This window comes from Hevea brasiliensis, chromosome 1 (genome assembly GCF_030052815.1).
Source record: "Hevea brasiliensis isolate MT/VB/25A 57/8 chromosome 1, ASM3005281v1, whole genome shotgun sequence".
NCBI classification, from domain to species: domain Eukaryota; kingdom Viridiplantae; phylum Streptophyta; class Magnoliopsida; order Malpighiales; family Euphorbiaceae; genus Hevea; species Hevea brasiliensis.
This window is the reverse complement of record NC_079493.1, coordinates 8,438,373-8,464,100: the sequence shown is the minus strand read 5'-3', so window position 1 is coordinate 8,464,100 and position 25,728 is coordinate 8,438,373. Positions and strand designations below refer to the sequence as shown.

The 25,728-nt window shown below is 34.0% G+C and overlaps 2 protein-coding genes across 5 annotated transcripts; one reads left to right on the top strand and one right to left on the bottom strand.

The window, feature by feature from the left end:
* Positions 1-10,750: 10,750 nt before the first annotated feature.
* Positions 10,751-20,636, bottom strand: LOC110635768 (CMP-sialic acid transporter 2). Of its 4 annotated transcripts, none has more exons than XM_021785215.2 (16): positions 20,312-20,636; positions 19,658-19,874; positions 18,862-18,978; positions 18,630-18,686; positions 18,028-18,105; positions 16,312-16,356; positions 15,538-15,597; positions 15,258-15,380; positions 15,027-15,104; positions 14,578-14,647; positions 12,346-12,453; positions 12,035-12,168; positions 11,849-11,928; positions 11,495-11,540; positions 11,333-11,412; positions 10,751-11,247 (listed from the first exon to the last, which is right to left on the bottom strand). In XM_021785215.2, the coding sequence occupies exons 2-15, from the start codon at positions 19,823-19,825 to the stop codon at positions 11,362-11,364; spliced, it is 1,215 nt and encodes a 404-aa protein (XP_021640907.2). In that variant the 5' UTR covers positions 19,826-19,874; positions 20,312-20,636; the 3' UTR covers positions 10,751-11,247; positions 11,333-11,361. The 4 variants fall into 4 exon arrangements, with proteins under 4 accessions (XP_021640907.2, XP_057999836.1, XP_057999846.1 ...); XM_058143853.1 differs by lacking the exon at positions 20,312-20,636 and adding an exon at positions 20,065-20,131; XM_058143863.1 differs by lacking the exon at positions 20,312-20,636 and adding an exon at positions 20,045-20,064.
* Positions 20,637-24,193: 3,557 nt separating this feature from the next.
* Positions 24,194-25,282, top strand: LOC131182992 (uncharacterized). The gene has a single exon (XM_058152585.1). The coding sequence runs from the start codon at positions 24,194-24,196 to the stop codon at positions 25,280-25,282; it is 1,089 nt and encodes a 362-aa protein (XP_058008568.1).
* Positions 25,283-25,728: the final 446 nt, after the last annotated feature.

The following is a 25,728-nucleotide window of genomic DNA, read 5'->3' as shown; positions in this document are numbered from 1 at the left end:
CTAGAACCCTGCACTAGGGCGCCATCATTGGCAAATCCAAACTCACCACCTTCACCTTGCTGTAATCTTTCTATGATTTTTATCAGTTGTTGGTCTCTGTACTGGGAAACTCTAACTCTGTCTCGCAAGTCTGGCCTCACTAAAAAATGAGCCAATAATACCCCCTCATCTGAAAGATCTAGGATTAAACCTTGATCCATCTACTCATGTACTGCCTGAATCAACGGTCTCTTCTCTACTGAAATGTGCGCCAAACTGCTAGAAGATTTTCTGCTTAAAGCATCTGCTACCACATTGGCCTTCCCAGGGTGGTACTGGATAGTGCAATCATAGTCTTTCAGAAGCTCCATCCATCTCCTCTGTCTCAAGTTTAAATCCCTTTGTTGGAAGATGTACTTCAAACTCTTGTGGTCGGTGTATATCTCGCACACTTCACCATACAGGTAGTGTCTCCAGATTTTTAGTACAAAGACTACAGCCGCCATTTCCAAATTATGGGTGGGGTAGTTCTGCTCATGCCTCTTCAGCTGTCTTGAAGCATAAGCCACTACTTTCCCATTCTGCATCAAAACACACCCTAGGCCAACTCTGGAGGCGTCACAATACACGGCGTATCCTTCACCGCTCATAGGTAGTGTCAACACAGGGGCAGTGGTTAGACACTCCTTAAGCTTCTGGAAACTCTCCTCACAGTCATCTGTCCAAATGAATGGAACATTCTTCCTGGTCAACTTAGTTAGGGGAGCCGCTATCCTGGAGAAATCTTGCACAAAACGCCTATAGTAGCCAGCTAGACCCAGAAAACTTCGCACCTCAGTGACTGTTGTAGGCCTAAGCCAATCAGTTACAGCTTTAATTTTCTTGGGATCCACTTGAATACCTTCACTAGAAACCACGTGTCCCAAGAATGAGATGCTTTCTAGCCAAAACTCACATTTTGAAAATTTGGCATATAGCTGGTGCTCCCTCAACGTCTGCAACACCATCCTCAAGTGCCACACGTGTTCTTCCTCGATCTGAGAGTATACCAAAATGTCATCTATGAATACGATGACAAAACGGTCCAAAAATGGCTTGAACACCCGGTTCATCAAATCCATGAAGGCTGCTGGTGCATTAGTGAGTCCAAAAGACATCACCAAGAACTCATAATGACCATATCTTGTCCTGAATGCCGTTTTGGACACGTCCTCATTCCTGATTCTCAACTGATGGTAGCCTAATCGTAGGTCTATCTTGGAAAAGAATCTAGCTCCTTGGAGCTGATCAAACAGATCATCGATCCGAGGAAGTGGATACTTGTTCTTCACAGTCACCTTGTTCAGCTGTCTGTAGTCAATACACAACCTCAATGACTCATCTTTTTTTCTTACAAATAGCACAGGAGCGCCCCAGGGTGAAGTGCTCGGTCGTATGAAACCCTTGTCCAAAAGCTCCTGTAGTTGCTCCTTCAGCTCTTTCAATTCTGCTGGTGCATTCGTGTAAGGCGCATTGATATGGGGTTTGTACCCGACACAACATCAATGCAAAACTCTATTTCCCTTCCTGGTGGCAATCCTGGAAGCTCTTCTGGTGGCAAGACATCCATAAATTCTCTGACAACAGGAACATTTTCCATGCTGACACCTTCTACAGATGTATCTCTCACCAATGCCAAATATCCTTGACATCCACGCCTCAACATTTTTCTAGCACTAATTGCTGACACCAAATTATATGGAGCCACGCTCCTGTCACCATCAAAGCTAAACTCTTCCACACCAGGTATGTGGAAATACACCTTTTTGTTCCTGCAGTCTAAAGTGGCATAGTGAGTTGACAACCAATCCATCCCCAGGATTACATCGAAATCCATTACTGGTAGAGGAACCAAGTCTGCTGGGAGGATCTTTCCATCCACTACTACTGGGCTACCCGGAAAAATCATATCTACATCTATGTTGTCACTAAGTGGGGTAGCTACCGACAAAGGGCATTCTAAAGTTGTAGGGTTTCTACCCAACCTCATGGCAAACACAGGGGAGACAAATGAGTGCGTAGCACCCGGATCTATTAAAACACGAGCCTCATAGGAACAGACCAGAAGAATACCTGCCACAACTGCATTGGAAGCCTGAGCATCCTGGTGGGTCAGGGTGAAAACCCGAGCTTGACCCCTACCCTGAGTGGCAGAACCCTGATACTAACTTCTACCTCCTGATCTGCCTCCAAATCCACGTCCCCCTTGTCCTCGGCCCTGTTGGCCACTGAACTGACTGCCTGCCATGCTGGAAGCACCCGGATACAACTGACGAGGAACATTTGCAATAGAACCCTATGACCCCATCTGTGGCTCGCTAAATACGGGGCATTCCCTAGCAAAGTGACCTGGTTGGCCACACCTGAAACATACTCCTGAACCCATCATACAAGGTCCTGAATGTCCTCTTCCACACTGTGCACAAGGTGCCAAGGAGGATCCTGAACTAGACCCAGAACTGCTATACCCCGAGCTGTGACCACTGCTGGATCCGTACCCTGGTCTGAACCCTCGGGATTTGTGTCTGAAACCACTCCTCTTATTTCTACTTCTTCCTCTGTAATTAGTTTGGCCACCACTATCTGTAGTAGCCATGTGGGGAACACCTGAAGAACCCTCTGCTCTGTTTTTCTTTGCTCTTCCGCTGTCATCCACAGCATAGCTAATCTCTATCTGTCTGGCTCGATCAACTACCACATCAAAAGACTGATCAGACATCATGGCCAGGTTTGCATACCTCCTGTCAAGCCCCTTTAGGAATCTCTTCACCTTCATAGTTTCTGTAGCTACCGCTGTAGGGGCATATCTGCTCAATTCCAGAAATTCTGTAGCATATTCATCTACAGACCTGCCATTCTGTCTTAAGGCCTCAAAGGCCCACTGTTTTTGATCTCTGAAGCTTTCTGGCACAAACCGATTGATGAAAAGTTCCACAAACTGAGTCCACGACAAACCCTCCATCCGAGGTAACACGTAGTCATTCATCCATTGTCTAGGCATAGGCCCCATGACATGCTGTATACACTCTATTAGTCTTCTATCAGTCAACTGCAATTCTGTTCCTGCCTGTCTGCAGGAATCCAAAAACCGATATGCATCATCTGACACATCATAAGTACCAGGCACCAATTTCTTAAAATTGATTATCTGTTTGTAAGGTTCCCCTCTTGGTGCGGTGGACTGCTGCTGCTGTGGAGGGTGGACCATATACTGCGCCATCATATCGATGGTCCTCTGCAACCCAGCTAGAGTAGCTGCCATGGGGTCCATGGGACCCTGTGCCATAAAAGACTGATCCTGTACTGGTGGCAGCTGCTCTTCTACTTGAGCAGCTCTAGGCCTCCTACCCCGCCTCCTCGGGGCAGGCGCCTCATCCTGTGCTGACACCTCGTCAGGCACATCCAGTTATCGTGCAGTGGCAGCTCTCCTGCTTCTACGCATTTTCCTGAAATTCAGCAGCATTAGCCCACAAAATTCAAAACTGCACATTACACAGCTCTATAGACTCATATTTATACACAATATATGGAGCAGAAACTAGAAGCAAAGATGACAATGCAAGACGAATGTGGACCCTATTTTCCGCATGTGACTCCTAGTAGACTCTTCCCAACACTTTAGACAAACATTCCCTAAGAATCTGGAGCCTAAGCTCTGATACCACATTTGTCACGACCCAACCCAAGGGCCTGACCGGCACTACGACCTGGGCCAGCCTAAAGCCCCCGAGGCCCGTAGTAAGCCTAACTATTCCTTGACCCAACTCTAAGGCCCATTTGGGCCCAATTTCAAGAAATCAACCGGACAGAGTTCGGCTATAAAGTGGACCTTTCAACGGGGAGTTTTTGACTCACCCGACCTGTAAACACAATAAATAATCAATTGGGGAGCTCAGATCACCCTCCACATACTCATCAGCATAAAAATAAATGGGAGCTCAGCTCCCTCATCCAATCCGTCAAACATGCATAGAATATTAAGTTTACAGGTCCAAAATAATAATTTAGTTTACAGACCCAAATCAAATAAACATTTCTAACACATGCGGAAATTCTAAGATTTAACAAGTTATACAAACATTAATAATCGACCTGCGAGGAAGAAAGCAGGTTAACCTCAAAAATATCCTCCTGTGGCCTGGAAAAATATTGAACAGGAGTGAGCGTTCGACTCAGAGAGTAAAATATCAATTTTAACCATAATCTCTATAACTATCTAAAACTAATGCACCTTGTAGAGTGAAATGCAACATCAACAACATATTCACATCATAACATCAAAAGGTAATTTGGAGCACTCACGCACCCAGCAATATCAATCATATATATATGGGAGCTGATCCCCTATACAGCTCTCTTAATTCCAACTGTGCCAGCGAAGAACTCAGCTCGGACTTCCACTTAATAACCAAATCGGGGTCCCAGCGAAGAACTCAAGCTGTGTCTACCCCGAAGGACCGGGTCCCAGCGAAGAACTCAAGCCGTGTCTACCCAGAAGGACCGGGTCCCAGCGAAGATCTCAAGCCGTGTCTACCCGTCCTATCCATAGTCCACACCTCATCACACGCACGCCAACGCACGCACACTGCTCCAAATTACCACAACAACATCCATGGCACGCTAACAGTTATGAATGCAACATAAATCGTGCCTAGAGTTTAACTACATAAATATATGCATATAAGTGATGCATGGGCATGCTTGAACATATAATAATATCGAAATTACATTTAAAATTAATATTTTACTCACAGACTTGTGATTGGTCACCGAGGCGGCGGAGGAAGAAGGTTGTCCCGGCTCACCTGACAATTTTATTACAATCATTTAATAAATTTGACTCAATACAAACAAAGAAAAAGACCAAATACGTCCTAAGTCGTGCCGAAAATCCGGCAGAGTCTCCCCTATACCTAGGACCTATCCAACCTGCAAAAGGGCTCAAAACACACTTCTATACTCACAATCCATATATCCACAATTCAATCACATCACACAGCCTCTCCTGGGCCCATCAAATCAGTCATCCATCACAATATGTAAAATTTCAATTTAGTCCTTATAATTGATCATTTTTGCAAAAACTGCCCAAATAAGCTCTAAAAATTCTAAAACTTTGCCCCGCGGTCCTTAACCATATTACTAGGCTATTGCAAAAAGAATCATAATTTTTCGAGCTACCAAGAATATTTTATGGATTTTTAATCCTATTTAAGCACTAGAAAATTACGAAAAAGCAAGGTTCGGGTTTACCTATGCCGATTCCGACTTCGGGAACGCACTCGGGATGTCTGATATTGGGCAGGTAGCCAAAACCTCGGTCCAATTCGGAGACTTTTCCAGAACGTTCGTGCATGCGGAAATTCACTGCATCCGGTCAATCGCCGAATTTTCGCGAATTGAGGATACCTACATGAAGCCCACAACACGGGGGTTAGTACATAAATTTTTCAGAATTTTCTAAGCTCATTTAATGCTCGGAAAGACACTGCGCAGTTCCGTGGGACCCACCGAAAAACGGTGTCGAAAAAATTCGAAATTTATGTCGCCGCGAAGCTCTCGACGAGTGGAGCGCTCTGGCACTCTCGGTTTTCTCGTGGGATTCACGGTTTGCGAGAAATCTAGCCCGAAGTCAAAATGGGCTAAAACTTTTCGGGCAAAAATTGGACAAACCGCTTGATGGATTTCGGTGTTCTTGGTGTCTATGGAAAGCTCTCGACTAGTAGATGAGTTTAGACACAAGACCAGGTCCGATTGGTGGCGGGATCGGCCTGATTTTGGCCGAACAGGCAAACGGTCGCGCGCGCGCGTTGCTCCACTTCGGGCGTCGTTTTCCGGCGTTCCAGGCGGCGGCCGATGGGTTGGGACGGCTGGGGGTGGGCGCCGCAAGGGGAGGAGGGAGGAGAGAGAAAAAGAGAGAGAAAGGGAGGGAGGTCGGACGCGCGCGGGGAGGAGGAAGAAAAAGAAGAAGACCGGTCCGATTCGACCAGTCCGATCCGGTCCGGTTCGATTCGACTGGTTCGATTTAGGATACAAAATTTTAAATTTTTACTCTGTCTCGGGATCGAAAACGAGGTCCAAAAATTTCAAAAAATTTTTAGAAAACTTAGAAAAATCCGTAGGCTCCAAATATATTTTTAGTTTTGCCACGTGATCTTTAAATTAATTTTTAAAAATCATCAAAGTTTATATTTTCAGAAAATCGAACCTGATTTTTAAAATCCGAAAAATCTCAAATAATTTCTTAAAATTTAAATAAAATTAAAATATCCATAATACTCATAAAATAATAAAATTTAAAATTTTTGGGTGTTACACCATTAACATCACATGGCCCCTCCTGAGTCCTCCAAACCAGGCAATTCTCACAAAATTAAAAAAAAATATATGTTTTAGTCCCTAAAACTAACATTTAGCAAAAATCACTCAAACGAGCTCTAAAAATTCTAAAATTTTGTCCCACGGTCCTTAACAAGGTTATAAATCTATTGCAATAAGAATCATAATTTTCTAATAACCTGTGAATATTTTATGAATTTTATTCTAAATCAGGTATTAGGCAAAAATGAACAACTTAGAGTTCGGGTTTACCTGTGCCAATTTTGACACCTGGAATGCGTCCGGAATGTCTTAAAATGCTAGGATCGACTGTAAACATGACCCATTTCTGGGACAGTCCATCGGACACCAGGACCGGGTCAAAAACTTGGTCCCGAGGCCGGTGAGATATCACCTATCTGATCACACCTAAATTAAGCCCAAAAATTATCAATAATTATCGTAAAATTATTTTTAATTTTTGAGAATTGAAAAGGCCTGAAAATCTCATCAAGCGATTTGGGCCATTCGATAATCGCCTTTTTCAAACGGTGTCCGATCGAAGCAGGGCCTGTCCCATCTTGAAGGTTTCGTCGCCCTGAGTCAATTGGTGGTCTCGGATTTTCGATCCAAAGTGGCAGAAAAAGTGTTGTTATACCCATTTTCTCTCTCCACAATTTGTGTGAATCTGGCCACCATAGGGACTGCCACTAGTCGAAAACTCTTCCCTAGGCTAAGAGGCGTCAATCCGGACCGATGGGGTGGCCAGAGGATAGCCGGAACGGCAAAAAAAACCACTTTCTCTCTCATTGGCTACGCGCGATTAGAGGGAAAAAACCCACCGTTTTTCGCTGTTGCAAGGTAGCTACCGGCTAAGTAAAGGTAAGGCTTGCCAGAGGTAGAGGGGGTGGTTAGTGGTGCCAAACGGCGGTTGGTTTTCCTCTTAGCTCGCGAAAACAAAGAGGGAGGGGAAGTTGGGCATCAGGGAGGAAGAGAGAGGGAAGTAAGAGAGACAAAAGAAACGGTGCATTTTGAGTTTTTTTTTTTTTATCTTTTGATTATACTATTAGTCCTCAAACTTTTCGGGTTCATTCAATTGAGTCCAAAAATTCTTTTTCAATTGGGTCCCAATTGCAAATTTGTCTATATTTAAATAACAACAACAACAACAACAATAATAATAATAATAATAATAATAATTGAATTAAATTAATAACAATTGTAATATTATTTATTTCATTATTTTCAATCTTGGTTTTAAGGACGGGAAGGGAAACACTGCGTTTTGAGTTCTTTTTTTTAATCTTTTAATTACACTATTGGTCCTCGAACTTTTTGGGTTCATTTAATTGAGTCAAAAAATTCTTTTTCAATTGGGTCCCAATTGCAAATTTGTGTATATTTAAATAGCAACAACAACAACAACAACAACAATAATAATAATAATAATAATAATAATAATAATAATAATAATTGAATTAAATTAACAACAATTTAATCAAACCTTAAAACCAAGATTGAAAATAATGAAATAAATATATTTTAATAATTGATTTAACATTAATTTATAAAAATAACCATTTCAATTAAAATTGGACTATTAAATAATTTATAAAATATGTTTAAAAATAATATTAAAAACATATAAACCAAAGTTTTACAAGAATTATAAATTATTTAGATAATATTAAAATAATATTAAAATACTATATATATAAAAATATAAAATTAATATTTTAAAAATTCGAGTTATTACAAAATTGTTATTGAAATTAATATATTTTATTTTTTGAATGTATATTAAATAGGAATATACTTATAAAATTAAATAAATTATTATTTAAAAAAATGATTTATAATTTAAGAAAAATAAAAAGGAAGGGTTTAAATTCAGAAAGTTTGAACTTATTTTAATAATCATTATATTACATATTTGAATATAGATTCATGCATTTATTATATATATTTTTTAATTAATTTATATAAATTTTAATAAAATATTTGATTTAATAGTCGTTAAAATCCATCAAATTTGTATTAGATGTATTAAAAAAAATTTTTTTTTTTGATAAAGTAACCTGAAAAGAGGTAAAATATAAGGAAAATAATAATTAACAAAAAAAATTGGATAATTTATGTATAGGCTAGTATGATAAAAATATATTTAAAAATGTATGAACAAATATAATAAAAAATAAAATATAAACTAGATCATTATACCTCAATTAATAAATATTAAAATAAAATTAATAATAATAAAATTATTAAAAATATTTAAAAATTTATTAATAAGTACATGCAAAACACTAGTATAATGGCTAGTGGGAAAATTATCCCACCAAAATATGAAACTACATAATTGCTTCACCACTATAATTTGTAATATACATATTGCACTAATTTTATAATATAATATAAAATGGAGTCAAATTTTCTTTTTACTAAATATTAGTATAATATATTTACAGACTACGACTTTGAAAAATAACTTATATATGTAAATATTTTCACATTTTAATACGATTGTTAAAATGACTTTTTCTTTTAAAAATAAGAAAATGACTTAATTTTTTCATTAATAAAAAAATTTTAATTAATTTATTTTCAAATGTCTCAAATTTTAAAAAATACAAAAAATATTTCCATGAAACAGCTAGAACTACATAACTGTTTTAGTTTTGAAACATAAAATAGTTGAATTTTTTTTTTGTATTTTTTATTATGTTTACTATAATTTATTCTATGATTAAGCTCCATTAAATTTTTTATCATTGATTATTGTTATTTAAATCTAGGACATAGAATATAAAGATGATAGTGAAAAAAGATTAAATTATTATTTACTACAATGTTGGCCTCTCTTGATATAATCAAAGCTATGTTGGCATAGTATTCTTCAAGGTTAGGAGGTGCTTATTAAGCATATTTATTGGAGGGTTGTCGATGGACGTTCTATTAGAATGACATTCGATGCATGGATTCTTTTTCATCTTTTATAAATGGATAAAATTATAATTTAATTCTTAAGTTTTTATAAAATTTATAATTTAATTTTTATTTTTTTAAAATTAAATAATTTAAATCTTAAAATTTGATAAAACTTAAAATTTAATTCTTACCATTACAATTCCATTAAGTTATCTTTAAATACAGTAAAATGACTAAGATGTCATTATCTTTATTTTTAATATGAAAACAATTTAAGGTTTTATTTTATTAATAATTTAATTTCTAGAAATTTATTTTATTAATAATTTATTTTTTGTATCAAATTGAAAAATTTTAAATTTAAATTATTAAATATAGATTAATATATTTTAATAAAATTATTAAAATTTTAAAAATAATTATTTTCTTTTACAATAAAAATATTTTTTGTTGACTTTTTTTAATATCTCAAATATTAAAAAATATAGAAAATATTTTTAAATATTTTCAACAAAATAAATGGAACCTTATTACGAATTTTTCTTTTTAAATCTAAAAGTTTGCAGCTGCAACTAAATGACAGGCCATCTTTATAAATAAATACCTATCAAGCTGAGAACTAAAATAGGTTGATATCACGCTGCCATGTAGCTTTTTATATTAGCACCATTTGGCATAAAAAGAAAGCCACATCAAGAATTTAATAACAAAATTTCCTCTTTCCTTTGTTTTCTTAAACATTTTATCTCTCATTCATTTGAAAATTTTATAACAATAGTTATAATTTAATTAATACTAAAAAAAAATTAAGAGTTATAACTATAAATTATATAAATCAAAGTTATATTTTTATTGTCCACTATAAATAAAATCATGTACCAAATTTCTAATAATAATTAAAAATTAAGAATCATAGTTACAAATTATATAACCAATGTCATACATCAAAAATCAAATTAGGAGGTAATCTTCTAACGCAGATAGAAGATATAATGCCCAATCGAAGCTCTCTCTTAAATTTACCAAATGATATTTTGGTAATCAAAATACTGGAAAAAGATGATAAACAATTTACACAAATAACACTAAGATAATCTTTATCTTATAAGAATTTATTTATACAGATTTTATTGGCATCTTATCTTTATTTTTTTTAATTTATATTGATTTTTCATATTTAATTTCTTTATATTTTCATAATTACTTTTATAAATATTTTTTAAAACATCTCAAATAAATTAAATACAAATATAAAAAACACTATATGATAATGATCACATCGCACAGTGCACTAATTGTAACTTTATAACAATTCAGATTTTTTTTTTTTATAAGCGTAATGATGAATATTTCAGTGAACACCAATCTGATATGAAAAAAAGCATGAAAGTCATTGGGCTTTGGATAGTGTTGCAATAGGAGTTCTATGTGGTATCCACATTCCCAAATTCTTTACTCCTATAGTGCTTCCTTTCAAACAAAAAGATGAGAGGCAATGAATTCAGTGAGGAAATATATTGCTTGAAACAAAGAATCCCAGTATTTTTTTTTTTTAACTGGATAATTGAATGTTTTAAGTGAGTCAGTACATTTAAATAGCATTTTCAGGTTCAGTATGAAGAAAATGGGGTTTTTTCTCTCTTTTTTTAACCGTAGCCTCACATAAAGATCTGAGCGCTAATCCTATAAAGAGATTTCTGAGACAAAGAATAAAGGTAAAACTAGTAATAGAACATTGGTATTGGTATCCAGTTACCATTTGTTGCTAATCTCTAAGTCTCCCGTAGCGAAAACCCAGATGATCTGCATGATGGAAACTTGGAGTACCCACTTGGTAGGAAGAATTAAAGAAGCAGGAAATGGATATCAAATGCGAAAAATAATTCTTTGAAAAAATTGATGTTTATTTGTGATTCTGACAACCGACTTATCTCCTCCCTAGTCCGATAAGTCCTGCCAAAAGAATTCCTTCCAAGAAAAATCCTGAAATAAAGTTTGATGGAAAACACGACCTTCAGCATCCAGTAAACAACAGTTAGAAAAGATAAATGGTTTTATAATGTCAAACCTTTCTAACGTAACAGGCATGACTAATTTCTAGGTGGGAAGTAGAGGCTGTCTCTCATCATGTCCTACACGATGAGTAATCTGGAGAGAGAGGAAAGAATTTCTAGTCAGATTTGAGTAGATCACTAAAACTGTGCAAAACAGGATAATTGAAGATTCACACCTCTTCATTTGCTCCAGCTGCCATGTTTATGATTGAATCTTTTGACCTGAATAGGAAACAATACACTAAATAATTGTTTGTCTAAAATTCTCCATCATTCTATCCACGAATAAAAAATTCAATATATTTGGTAGTTAAATGATTAAATCAAACTATTTTGAAGAATATTCAACTTGAGAAAACTACAATAGATAGTTTGGCATTTTACGTTGGTTTCAGGAGGAAAATAGCAGAAATTTTCTAGCAAGAAAATGAAAGGAATAGGAGGACTAGTCCCTCCATTATGAAGCAACTTGCTTGCAATTGTTAAAATGATGGACGCAAATGAGATGAATATAATAAGAGGACAAATACCTCTGCCCGTCTTGAACATCCATTAGTTCCACCACCCCATTCTGCTGTTCCTCTTTGACTTTTGATAGTGATGAGAAAAACTGAATAGAGAAATGAAGCCCAAAGAAAAAGGAAATTAAAAATTCTTTTATCTCAAAAGTACACTTTAAATGATCAATCGATTAAGTAATCATCTTCTAGAGTCACCTGGTGCATTGAGATGAACACAACAGAAATTCCCAACATGAAATTCATGGTCAAAGTATGACCAAACATTGCTGCTGATGCAATGCCTGTGAAGATTGTGGCAACTGTTGAAGAGTACTTCTTCAGGATTGCATCTGAGCAAACCAAATGACGCCCGCAATCCATGTCAGTGAGGAATCAGAAAGGTATTATGCCATAGTTCACAAAAAGGAGACATGTAAGATCAAATTTTCCAACAGAATTTTTAATAAATTCAGACATAAATATATCACATGAAAAGGAAATTACAGAAAAAATCACAGTGAGTGGACCTGCATATTTGAAGAAAAAAGAGGACAATATTCCTTGGGCTGCATTGTTACATATTAGAAGCATGGTGGCCTTTGAATGACCTTGCAGGATGTCAAAGCTACTGGGACCTGCAACATTCAGTATCTAGATGTCAAATCCACAACTTTTAAGTTTGATATAACAATCACATCAACAAAATGCAACAAAATTATCAGCAAGGGTGTATTTCCTAGTCATACATTTTCAATTCCAGGATAGTTTTTACATTGATAATGAAACAACAATATAATCAAAATCAGATTCTTGAAACAAGTAGAAGTCCTTCCAAGTTGATAGTGCACAATTATTTGAGCTTCCACGGAATGACAACTATATGGGAATTCATAAATGTGTGGAAATATTTAGAGACATGATACTAAACCCATTAAATTCAATATTACAAATAATGATATGATTAATTTAGTTAATTAAATACCCCATCACTTTGGAAGACATTAGAGTTATGCTCGAGTGCAGATGTTCTTCAGGTTTTCTAAGTTGCAAAAAGAAACACATGTGAGCCTTTATATGATAAGCCATTATAAATATACATAAGGCATCAGTGGTTGAACAGTACATTTGCCACATTTGCCTATGCAATCAAAAATCTACGAAAAGAATAACAATGAGCAAAGGATGGAATAGGAATACCATAAATGCATATCTGTATTAAATTTATTTAGCAATTGTTACTGCATGACCATGAATGTAGTAAAATGATAGATAATGGTACTTTTCTAAAGCTAGCCAAACAGAAAAATAGATAATTGGGTTGCAAAGGAGCCATTTTCCCTGAAGAATAATAGCTTAAAACTTGGAACAAACTTGCATTGTTACAACCCGTAGTTGGAAAGGAACGATGAATACTAAAACTTCATAGTTCCTAGCTCCAAAAAAAAATAAAAGATAGATGGAAAAAAGAAATGCCACAATATTACGGAAGTATTTCCTTTGAAATATATTTTTTCTCAGCTGAAATTTACCCAAAACTCAAGCACCTTGTGCATTCCTATTCCATTTAACACAGAAAATCGAGTGCATTTTAATGGAGAACTCATAAAAACCAAGTTCTATGCGGTAACTATAAAGTTGTCTTCAGTAACAGTTCTTGTGTTCAAGCTGTAATGCATGGAAACGACAAGGGTTGACATTTCCCCATTCGGAAACGTTTCTGACATGAAAACGGCAAGACACGACAAGTAGGTGTTTCAGTGCTCTGTCCCTAAATTTTGAAAGCTAGAAATGGATTTCCAACAAAAAAAACGCATTTGTTTTAAAAATATATATATAATTTTAGGTTAAAAATGCAGACAGACAGAACAAGGCTGCTGCATAGACAGAAGAAGAAGAAGAAACTGTTACTGACGGAAGCTTCTCTTGCTCGTACTGGTGGTATTTTTTTTTTCATCTCTGGCTGCTGCCCAGTCATGGAGCTCTTCATTTCAGCAAGCCACCTCTGTTCTGCCTCTTTGATTCAAGTTGAATTCTGTGGGTTGATTTGCCAGGGTCTTAGGGCTCCATTTGTGTTTGGGTTTGGATTTAGTATTCTGGAACCGGTGGAATTGTATTCGTAGGGCCTTTTTTAAGGCCACTTTGGTGCCTTCATGTATTAGGTTGTTTAAGCCATTTCTATTAATGAATTTAATTATCTATATAAAAAAAAAAATACTAGACTTCATTTGAAACACTTGTTTCATAATTGTTTCAACCTTCCAAAACAGCAGATATTTTATTTTGATTTCAATAGATTGTTGATTGTATTTTATCTTAATGTTTTTTCTTTTTGATATGGTTGAATGTTGATTTGGACTTTATTTATTGTTTGATATCTTTCATGATTTGAGGTTGGATATAAATATGTATGTATTTATTTATTTATAAATATACCCCTATATTTTTAATATGTACACATTTCCTTCACGTTTCCATTTGCTATATTTTTGAAAAAACGGTTTCCCGTGTCCATTTCTGATCCGCGTTTCTGTTTCCACGCCACATAGCACTCAAGTATTTTGTCAAAATTAGAAATTCATAATTATATGTCTTTCCCATTATTTGCAAGCAAATTAGGTTGAGTAGAAAGCTGATTCCAAATAAACACAAGTAGAGAGTAAATGAAAAGCAAATTAAACTGATGGCAGTACATCAAACACAGGATACCAAATACAATTCAAGACATTGTTCTCAACAACAATAGATATCAATACCCATACCTTTGACAATGGCGGTTCCCAATATTGCTAGAAAATTGAAGATAGCACCATATCCATACAAAAATAAGTTCTGAATGCCAAAAATATATAGTCAAAATTATATCATACCGAATTCAATTATCAGCACATAAATTCAATAACTCAAGGCATATTTCTCAACTTTCATGCATTTAATACAAGAGGGATTCAAATTTCCAAGCCAAGCCCCTATCATTCAGTATAGGCTAAATTCCTTATCATTAAAAGCACATGATAAAAACCTCGCAAGGTAGCCCTTCCCAGATTAAAGGTAGAAATAGATATTAAGCCTTCTGCTATTAGAATATAGGAGAAACAGTCATAGCAAAGATTTGGATGGTAATATTAAGTAAAAGACAATAACTTGAATACCCAAAATCTCAAATAATTTCCTTGATTCAAAAAAAAGGGGCTCAATCCTAACATATCACCTGAAGATATATGCTTGTATCATATTGGCTCTTCAGAGCATACTCATTGTAGACTGAGGCCAACGATGGAACAGTTACCTGTAAACTCATAAGTAAGCTTCCATATGCACAAAAATGTTTTAAGTAGAAAATCTTACATAAAAAAAAAAAGAACCCAAACTGCTTGTACAGCCAATCCTTGAGGTGTTAAATAAAGTAGCTAAACTATCATTAACATACATACTCACTTACAAATATAAGTGTGTAAACATATGCACCCGTTGCAACTGGAAGGCCCATTGCAGTACTACCTTCAGGTAAAGAACGCAGCTGATTTATACTAATCCCAATGAGCAACAAAGCAAGAGCCTCCCACTGTCACAAAACCATAAATAAGTTGGGGAATAAACAGCAACTGGCATTGAATATTAAATACTCAAAATAAGACCTAAAAAGTTTATATTGATGAATCTCCATGAATCTGAAAATGCCAGGCTTGGTCATTATAAATAAGTTAGAATTTGAAAGTAACCTGAAGAACAGAAAATCGGCGTCTCATTATTATCTTTAGCAACACAGCAATCACCAAAACCTGTAAGAAAATTATAAGCATTTCTATAAAACTCAGTTAATAGAATAATTATAGCTTTTCAGCATATGTTATCATATGAAGACGTCGATTAATTAGACAAAGGAAAGAAACTTGGATAAGGCATCAAAATAGTCTTCTTGGCCAAACTCTCACATGTGGATTAGAGCAGTGGTAAATAAGAGCAGGGTTGGCATTGCACTGCGCTGCAAAAACTCTTTCGCAAGTATATTTGTTCATCTCAGTTCAACATGCAACAAATATAAATGCCAAAGAGTTTTTATAGCACTGCACTTATTTACCAATGAAATTACCATTTTAGGCACAATTTTCCTACATTCAAATCCATTACACTTTACCTGCGTCCAAGCTAAAAAATTGCAGTGTTTTATTATTTATGTGATCAATTTTAATAATATATTTAATTTTTGCCATCCAAATAAAGTAAAAGGCGAATGCCCCCTGGCAACACAAACATATTATGCTGCATATTTACTATGAAAACCCTAACTTTTTTGGCAGAAAAATGCATAAAAATGAGCAAAAACCATTTAAAATCAAATAAAGTACTATAATGAAAATGAAATAAAAATTAGAAGCCCACAAGAGATCAAATTATAGTGCTTATGCGCTAAAATGAAATCTACAGACAAGCAACTGTATTACACATAATATCACTGTGTCACCAATAGCTAAATATAATAAATTGTAAAATACCTTCAGATTGCTTAGCATTTTCACTGTTGCAGGATTGAAATATAACTGCAAAATAAATGGTTATTGTTAAAATAATCAACTTTAAACAAGAATTTAAGCCCTCAATCTTTGTAAAAGTCAACTATATACAAGGACTAAACCCAAGAAAGTCCATTCTGGACCATAAAGTTTCTACTCATAAAACTGGTTCACTTAGCCAAAGCCAATCTGGAAGAGTACCGAATGGAAAATTCATGCTCTAATTTTAGCAGAATTATTAAAATGAGAAAAAAAAAAAAAAGCTCAATGAAAGAGGTTCACCTTTTAGTTTCCGTGGATTCTCAAAAAAAAAAAAAAAAAAAAAAACCTACAAGGCTATGTTCTTACCCTGAAACTGGATGCTAGACCAGGCAACAAAGAGCTATTTATCTTTTTGAACAAAGACATTTGATAGAGTTAATAATGAAGGACAAACAGTTAGACTTTGTTGTAGGCTTTCCAGTGGAGCAGTTTCCTTAATCAATTTACCAAACTTTTTGATGTGGCTAATAGCCCTAACCCTAATTAGTTTGTAAGAGTATGAGAGCATTCTAAGGAGAGAACAAAAATATCAAAAACTCATTTTCTTGTTAAAAAACCGGAAAAATTAAGCAGCAAAAATGCTTGATTAATAAACGTAAAAAAAGCTTGCTCTCTCCATCTGGTTATTATAGCCCTTTTCATATCATAAAAATCCTACTAAAATGAGATCCAGGCCTTTAAACAAATCTAATCTCAGAGGCCCAGAATTACATAAAAGACTAGAAAAGGACATTAAAAAAAAAAAAAAACTTAAAAACTGCTACAGTATCATAAACGGTAATGCACTACAGTGACACAAACAGCAATTTTAAATTTTTTTTCCCTTAATTTTTCCACCTGCATCAGGTTTGTGTCAATGTTGAAGAGGCTGGTAGATATCGTTTCTCATTTGATAATTCTCAAACTTGGACACCCATTCTTCTACAAAGAGGAGCCCATGCATAACCCATAATCATATGCATATGAGTGCACGCATGTGTAAACACGGAAAATTTCAGGATCCACCACATGCATAATGATAAAGTAAACAAGGAGCTTCATATTTAGAGGACTATTCATTGTAAAGTTTGGCACAAAGAAACATGGGATGTCATTCCTCTATTGATTGGATTATTGATGAATTTGCGGCTTTTGTAATCTAACTATCACTAAATAAATGTAAAAAAAATCTGCTGCATACTATTAATATTAACTTTTAGATGACAGGGAATTTTAGAAAATATCATTTTGTTATTTAAATCTTAATGATAATTTGATAAATCTTATTTGCAGCGATTCTTTGTAAAGTATACAACAAGATATGCAGATGAAACCTCCTTGGAGTCTCTAACCCATAAACCAGTCCAAGTTGCCATCCCTACATTAAAATGTACCTTAGCGATTGCCTATGAATGGCATTGACACACAAAAAGGATGACCCAATGCATGAAACATCTCACACTTGTGGGGCTTTGGGGAGGGTTAATGTAAGCAGCTTTACCCTTGCTTTGCAAAGAGGCTGTTTCTATGGCTCAAACCATGACCTCCAAATCATAGATGCAAGTATAAGCCAGATGTATGTCAAAAACATTGACACACATCTGGTAGCAAAATGAAATGTACTATAGTACTAAATTTAGAAAACAAAGATGGAAGGATCTTTTAAAAGGATGATACCTGCATGGTGAACTTTAGATAATTATTGATAGCATATAGAAGAGCTGGAACAGCTAGAAGAACATTGTTACGAGCTGCCTGCAAAACAATCACAACTCATTGCTATAATAATGACAATCAAGTTGGCTGTTACGTCATTGTGAACATACCAACTCTAAAATCTCTCCTAGTAGAGGTTTGGCCCTCAAAACATCACGTTGTCTGGTCATTACCAACACACTTAACTCTATAATCAGAATTTAGCAAGCTATGGGCAACACAGGTAATTAGGAAAAAAAAATTCAAAATTTCACAATCTCCTATATAGCGACAAGAATATTTGTATAGTATTGACATAAATCAAGCCAAAATGAGAAGAAATGGTATTTGGTTTGCACAGTTCATTTGCAACTTGAAAAACGTCAACCTAAACAAAAATTTAACTCCAACTTTTATGATTAATTCCAAAAGATAATGCAAATGAACCATACTTAAGAAAGCAGATGCATTTTGTATTTATAGGAAATATGGAGTCTCTAATAGTAAAAGCATTTACCATAACAACATTACCATTCTACTAATTCCAAATTAAATCAAAATTTGAAAATAGTGAAAAATAGTACCTGTACAAATGTAGAAAATGAGAGAAGAGGCTTCTCTCCAACTTTCTGATGCTTTGCCTGTAGAATCAACAAAAAATCTATCTCAAATCAGCATGAGGTTGCCAACCCTCATTTTTAAATGATTATTGCTACTGGGCTAAGTAATGGCCCTTTCACTTCATGCATCCCCAAGCTTGAAAGTGAAGAAGATTGTACAAAAAAACATATAATTGGAAAAAATAAGCAAATGTACCTGGAACAAAAGCATAACAATCGCAAATAGAGCCTTTGCAGCTTCTGTCAAGAAGTTGACACTAACTGGGCTAAACATGAATTTCCCATCCACCTTGGACATGTACACCAAAATAGGCTGGCAGAAAAAGTAAACTGAATATATAAGAGAATCCAGGAATGAAGAGAATTGCCAAAGAAATCACATTGGTTCCTAGGCCATTCTAAATCAGAATAGAATAAAATCTCAAAACTAGAAACATTATATAGTTAAAATTTCAACATTTGAATCCCTGAAATCAGGTTAGTCATTCAGCAATATCATGATATAACTTGATTAGCACGCAAGGACAGTAACTAGGCTAAAGCTTGAAAAGCCTGGTATCAATCAATCCTCCAGGGATTAAATAATGAGCAAAACTTTCACTTAATCAGTAACTCAGTGCATCACATGACTGGAAAGACTGAATTATTGATTCTCAAACTAATCAATTGTTGAAGCACAGATTTAAACTAAACCTTATCAAAGAAAACTCAAACAACGTCCACATCAAACACTTCTGTATGACCCAGAAGTGGATTAAGAAAACATATTAGAGAGGTTATGTTGAACTAGAAGTCCTTTCTCAATTTACAAGAGAAGACATAAAAAAAAGGGTAAAGAATTAGGAAACCAACACTCACAATCACACCACGATTTTAACACATAAAGAGTCCACATAGAATGTCATAATCAGATCTAGTACAGCAAGAGCACAAAACATTTGCACGTTGAATGAAACAACTCACGCAATAAGATCAAGGATAAAATCAGTTACCTGTAAACCGACTAGGATGCAATCACTGGCAACCAAGAGCACATTAAGGGCACGTTGCTTTGATGATACCCTGCTCTTATGTCGGTCATAAGCTCTTGAAAAAGGTTTGGTATTTGGTGAAACCAATTTCGAATGGCAGACGCTGCATTCTATCATCCCGTTTTTCATTGGTTCACCCCTATTACTATCACACTCCTCAGTCTTCACAAAACTGAATCTGCCAATCAATAAGTGAAAAAGAAATGAGCAAACACTAATAAACAACATATGAAACCTGATTTCCAAGTCAAAATCATCTAGAGATTGAAATTCTGCAATCAAACATGACATATCTATAGAGAACAGAGCGTTTTCAGATTTCAAAAAAAAAAAAAAAAGAGTTTTTACTTGATAGAGACAAAGCATGCATGAATAGCTGAATCATCTCTGATCCATTCAATCAACAGATTCAACACAGCTAAGCAATTTCATTTGAAAAACAAAATCCAAATCAGATCTCCAACAGTAAACCACAAAAAAGTCTGCAGTTCCACACAAACAATACCAATTCAGAGATTGAATGACAGAGATCAGATCTTACCTGGAGTCTTAGAGCTAGAAAAACCATCAAAAACTCATTTAACTGAACCAAATTTATCACATTAAAAATCTCACCTAAACCCACTTTCTCTCAACCAAGCATTGTCCAAGACTGCCTTCCGCGCCGGTGAAATTCCAGAACCAGATCCACCGTTCACGCCTCCAGAACTCAATTGTCTCTATTTCTATCACTTTCTCTTGCTCTCTCGCTACCCGAGAGACTCCAATTCCAAAAGGTTGAAGATTTTAAAGGCTCAAACGAGAACTTGAATTCTCTGAGAATGTTTAAAGAGATGCGAAGAATATGCACACACAGGGACTCCGAGGGAGAGAGGGGTACGGCTTAAATGCGGAATTTTTATTATAAATATAAATTCACTTGCTTTGAATTCACTCGCAAACTCGGCCTCGAGGCGGAAGGCGCTGTTATGGCTTTTTCTAGAGCGGGGTCGAAGACTTTCGTAGTAGCTTTTGGCCAATCAGAATGAGTCGTGAGATCTGGTGATGCAAGTAAGCGTGGGTGACGGATTTTTTTATTATTATTATTTTTTTTTTTTTTTTTTTTTTCAGGTCGGCTGTTCCTTTCGCTCCAATTTGTAGTTGGACTTTCAAGGAAAGAGGGGAAATATGGTCGGGTACTCGGGCTGGGTTTGTTTACAAGTAATAATTTTTTTTTGGGTTATTTTAAAACGTGTTTGGTTTAATTTTTTTTTTAATATTTACTCTAATTCGGACTTCAGCATTAAATTTTATTAAATATATACTCATTAAAATTTATTTAATATAATTTATTTATATGAAAAATTATAATTTTAATTCATTAAGTATGATTTGCATTCATTTAGTGTAATTTTTCATATAATTTGTTATTTAAATTGAAAATTTTCATTTAAATGGGATACATTAAATGAATATTAATAGGTAAATATTTATATTTATTAAAAAAATTATAAAACTTATTAATTATTTAATTTAATTTTTTTAATATAAATAAATTTTATAAAATATTATAAAATTTATTCATAAATCCATTCATATTATGCTTAATATAAATAAAAATTCATTCATAAATTTAACTTTAGAATTTTGTGTTCAATTTTGGTTTTAAAATGCTAAAAGTTTTATTGGATAAAAATGCCCCTTTTAAAATTCATTTCACATTACTTATACAAAAATAGAGTAGCTACACCTCACTGCGTTGGTGCTAGTCCTGCGAAAATCTTTAGCTAACGGCCTTATTTTCAGGGAGAGCAGTTTTTTATTTAAATCGAAAAATTGAATTGAATCGAATTAATTTAGTTTAATTTGTTTGATTTTAAAATTTAATCAGTTTGATTTGATTTATAATTTTTGATAATTTCGGTTAATCGATTCGGTTCGGTTATTTTCATAAAAAATTTAAAAAAATCGAATCGAACCGAAATTATTAATATATACATATCAAGGAAATCAAAGAAAATCGAATCGAACCCTAAGATTTTTGAGTTTTGATTTCTAATTTTTTTTGTTTTTATGTTTTTATTATTTAAATTTAATGTTGAAAATATGAAATTTTATAAATTTCTGTTTGATCGATTTAAAACTGAACCAAACCGATATTTATCAATTTGATTTGGTTCGATTTTCTCTTATTAATCAATTTGGTTTGAATTTTAAAATTTTTAATTTTTAATTTTTAATTTTCAATTTTATTAGTTTGATTCGATTCGATTCAGAACCGAACCCGTTTGCACACCCCTACTTATTTTGAGGTTTTCACGCAGGTTTGCGTAGGATTGATTATAAGGGCAAGACCAGGAAGGTGATTGGTTGCTCTTGTGTAGTGGTTTTGGATTATGAGAGGCTTGAGCATGGTCACAGTGGATAAAAAGATATTTTTGAAAAAAAAAATATATTAATTCACATTTTGTGTTTATATCAAAGAGAAAATTTATTTTATTTGAAATAAATTTCATATTTAATAAATTATACTAAATAAAAAAATTTATTTATAAATAAATTTTATGATGAAATTTATTAATAAATGAAAATAAATTTTAGATTTTAACTAAACAAAGAATATAAAATATAAGTTTTGAGTATTATACTAATAATTTTAAGTTATTAATTTAAATTTATATTCATAAAAAATATTAAATTAATAATTAAGAGTTTAAAAGTGAAATAGAATTTTAACTATTTAATTAAATAATTACTTATAGCGTGTCTAATTTGGAGGTCATAATTAATTGTTGGGGGCGACATTAAAAATGTATTAAGACAACTAGTGATATTTTTTTTTTCATTAACTAATTATCACTTTTTTTCATCTGCAATGAATATTGCATTACACAGTCCATAGGGCGTCAAAATTCAGGAAGGAACCAAGCTTCACGGGAACAGCTTGGATCCAATTACATGGGAGTTTGCTTTCAAAGCTAACTTTGCTACACAATCAACATCCTAGTTAGCTGCTCTTATATGAGAGTAGGAAACTTAAAAAAAAAAAATGAAGTGAGGCTTCGGATGGCATGTAACATAGATTGAATTTCCCAATAGCGCTCTGTGTGAGGATTAAGCAGAGCTGAGATAAGGATAACAGAGTTTGACTCCAAAACTATTGACGACATTCCCATACTATGAGCCAATTTGATAGTTTCAAGCATTGCTTGCACTTCCCCTTTTAGTGGGGATGTACACCTTAACTTCTTAGTAATACCATCAATGAGATGACTCTTATAATTTCTTCTAATAGTCGCTATTATTGACTAAAAGTTTCCTTTTTACCAAGCTATATCCTATGAAGCACGGAAACGGCACTGAGTCACGTTTCTCAGTGTCGAAAACGTTTCCGACGAGGAAAGCGACGACACGGTGGAAAAGCGTTTACGGGCGTTTCAAAATATTAGAAATCGGAAACGTGTTTCTTTAAAGAAAAAAAAAAAAAAAAAAAAGGAAAATGGGTAGGTTAAAATCGATCACTTCACAACATTCGCAAACAGAAAAGGAAGAAGAAAAAGAAAAAGAAATGGAGTATCTTCAACGGCAACATTGCAGATCGCAGCGCAGGTAAGGATCACAACACATTTCTCTTCTTTTCACTCTGATCTGCCATATTCACGCTTTGATATGCCCTCTCCATCCTTATCAACAGAAGAAGAAGAAGAAGCAGCAGCAGCCGAAGGGAGGAACGACAGTCGACAGGTAACGATGGCCTTTCCTATTTTCTATTCCCGATTGTAAATGTGAAGTATTAGGTTTATATTGGGATTTTATTAATTTATTATTATTTAATTTATTATTTTCCTTATTATTAATTTATTATTTTCCTTTTCTAATTTTTTTGTGAAACAATTTTATTAAGCAACTTTCATTAATTAATTACAATTTTATTCCATTAATTAATCATAAATTTATCATATTTAATATCAATTTTTTTTCTCTAAATGTATATTCCATAATTAGATTTTTCTCAAACCAAATTTGAGGAGTTATCATAAATATATATTTTTTTTAAAAGAAAGATAAAAAAAAAATTTTCCCAAATTCACTAAAAATTTTCAAGATTTGCCATATTTTTACAATCAACATTTTGAAGGAAATTAAGGACAAATGTAAATATATTTTTAAAGTTATTTTTAAAATTATAAAATTTCAAGTTTAAATTCTAATTAATGATAAATAAAAAAAATTCCAACATTCAAAATTTGTATTTTATATTAATATATTTTATATTTTTGTAATAATTTATATATAATGTGTTTAATATAATTTGTTTTAATGTATCGTATATTATATATTAAAATTTTTCATAACAATTTTTATAGTCAATTTATTCAATTCTATTATTTAATTCTTTAATCTTCTAATATATAATTTGCATTGTGCTTTAATCCTTAGTATATAATTTGTTTAAATAATTTGTAAATTGTATAAAATTGCATTTTCTTTTTGTCATTTTGATAGGACAATATTTGAATGGATTCTTCGAACTCTAATTCTACCCAAGCAAATAGCACTAGTGCCACTTCTTCAAAAACTAGGGAGGAAGAATTTAATCATTTGTGGAGATATGTAACTAAACTTGAGAAAACTGGAGAAGGAGGGGGTAATTGTAAATGGATATGCAATTTTTGTGGACAAGAAAAGCAAGGGACTTATACTAGAGTGAGGGCTCATTTATTGAAAATCACTGGAAAATGGATTGGTGTGTGTAAAGAAGTGATGAATAATAGTATTTCTGAAATGAGGAAACAAGAGGATGAGGCAACAAACAAAATTACCAATTCACAATCTAGGCGAGTTTCTTTGCCTATTAGTATAACTTCTGTTCCTTCATTGAATATAACTGAACCAAGTATTTCAGCAGCTTTGAAGAAAAGAAGAGTTAATGATTCTCCTCTTGGTAGAGCTTTTGACTTGCAAACTAGAGCTCAATTAGATGTAGAGATTACTAGAATGTTCTACACTGGGGGTCTACCTTTTAATTTTACTAGAAATCCTTATTATGTGAGTTCTTATTCTTTTGCTGCTAATCATGTTTTGGGTGGTTATATGCTGCCTGGTTATAACCAATTGAGAACCACATTATTTCAGCAAGAAAAAACAAATGTAGAGAGGTTGCTTGAACCAATTAAAAGCACTTGGTTAGAAAAGGGTGTTAGTATTGTGAGTGATGGATGGAGTGATCCCCAGAGGAGGCCTTTGATTAATTTTATGGTTGTTTCTGAGTCTGGCCCCATGTTTATCAAATCTGTAGATTGTTCTGGTGAAGTGAAAGATAAGCAATTTATTGATAATTTGCTAAAAGAAGTAATTGATGAGGTGGGTCATCAAAAAGTGGTACAAGTCATTACTGATAATGCTTCAAATTGTAAAGGTGCTAGAGAAATCATTAAGAAAATGTTTCCACATATTTATTGGACTCCTTGTGTTGTGCACACTCTTAATCTTGCTTTGAAGAATATATGTGCAGCAAAAAATTTAGAAACTAATCAAGAAACTTATGATGTGTGCACTGGATCACTGAAATCCATGGGGATGCTTTGCAAATCAAGAATTTTATAATGAATCATTCCATGAGGCTTGCAATTTATAATCGGTTTAGCCCTTTCAAATCGCTTTCAGTTGCTGACACTCGTTTTGCTTCTATTGTTGTGATGCTTAAAAGATTTAAACTTATTAGGCGTGCTTTAGAAGCAATGGTTATGAGTGATCAATGGGCACAATACTGAGAAGATGACCAAGGCAAAGCTAGATTTGTTCATGATAAAGTGGTAGATGAGGATTGGTGGGAAAAGGTTGATTACATCATTGCTTTTACTGGGCTCATTTATGACATGATCAGAGTTTGTGATACAGACAAACCATGCCTTCATTTGGTTTATGAGTTGTGGGATTCTATGATTGAAAAGGTGAAGCAAGTTATTTTTGATCATGAAGGAAAGCAAGCAGATGGGTTTTCTCCTTTTTATTATGTGGTTCATCAAATTCTTGTTTGATCGTTGAGCAAA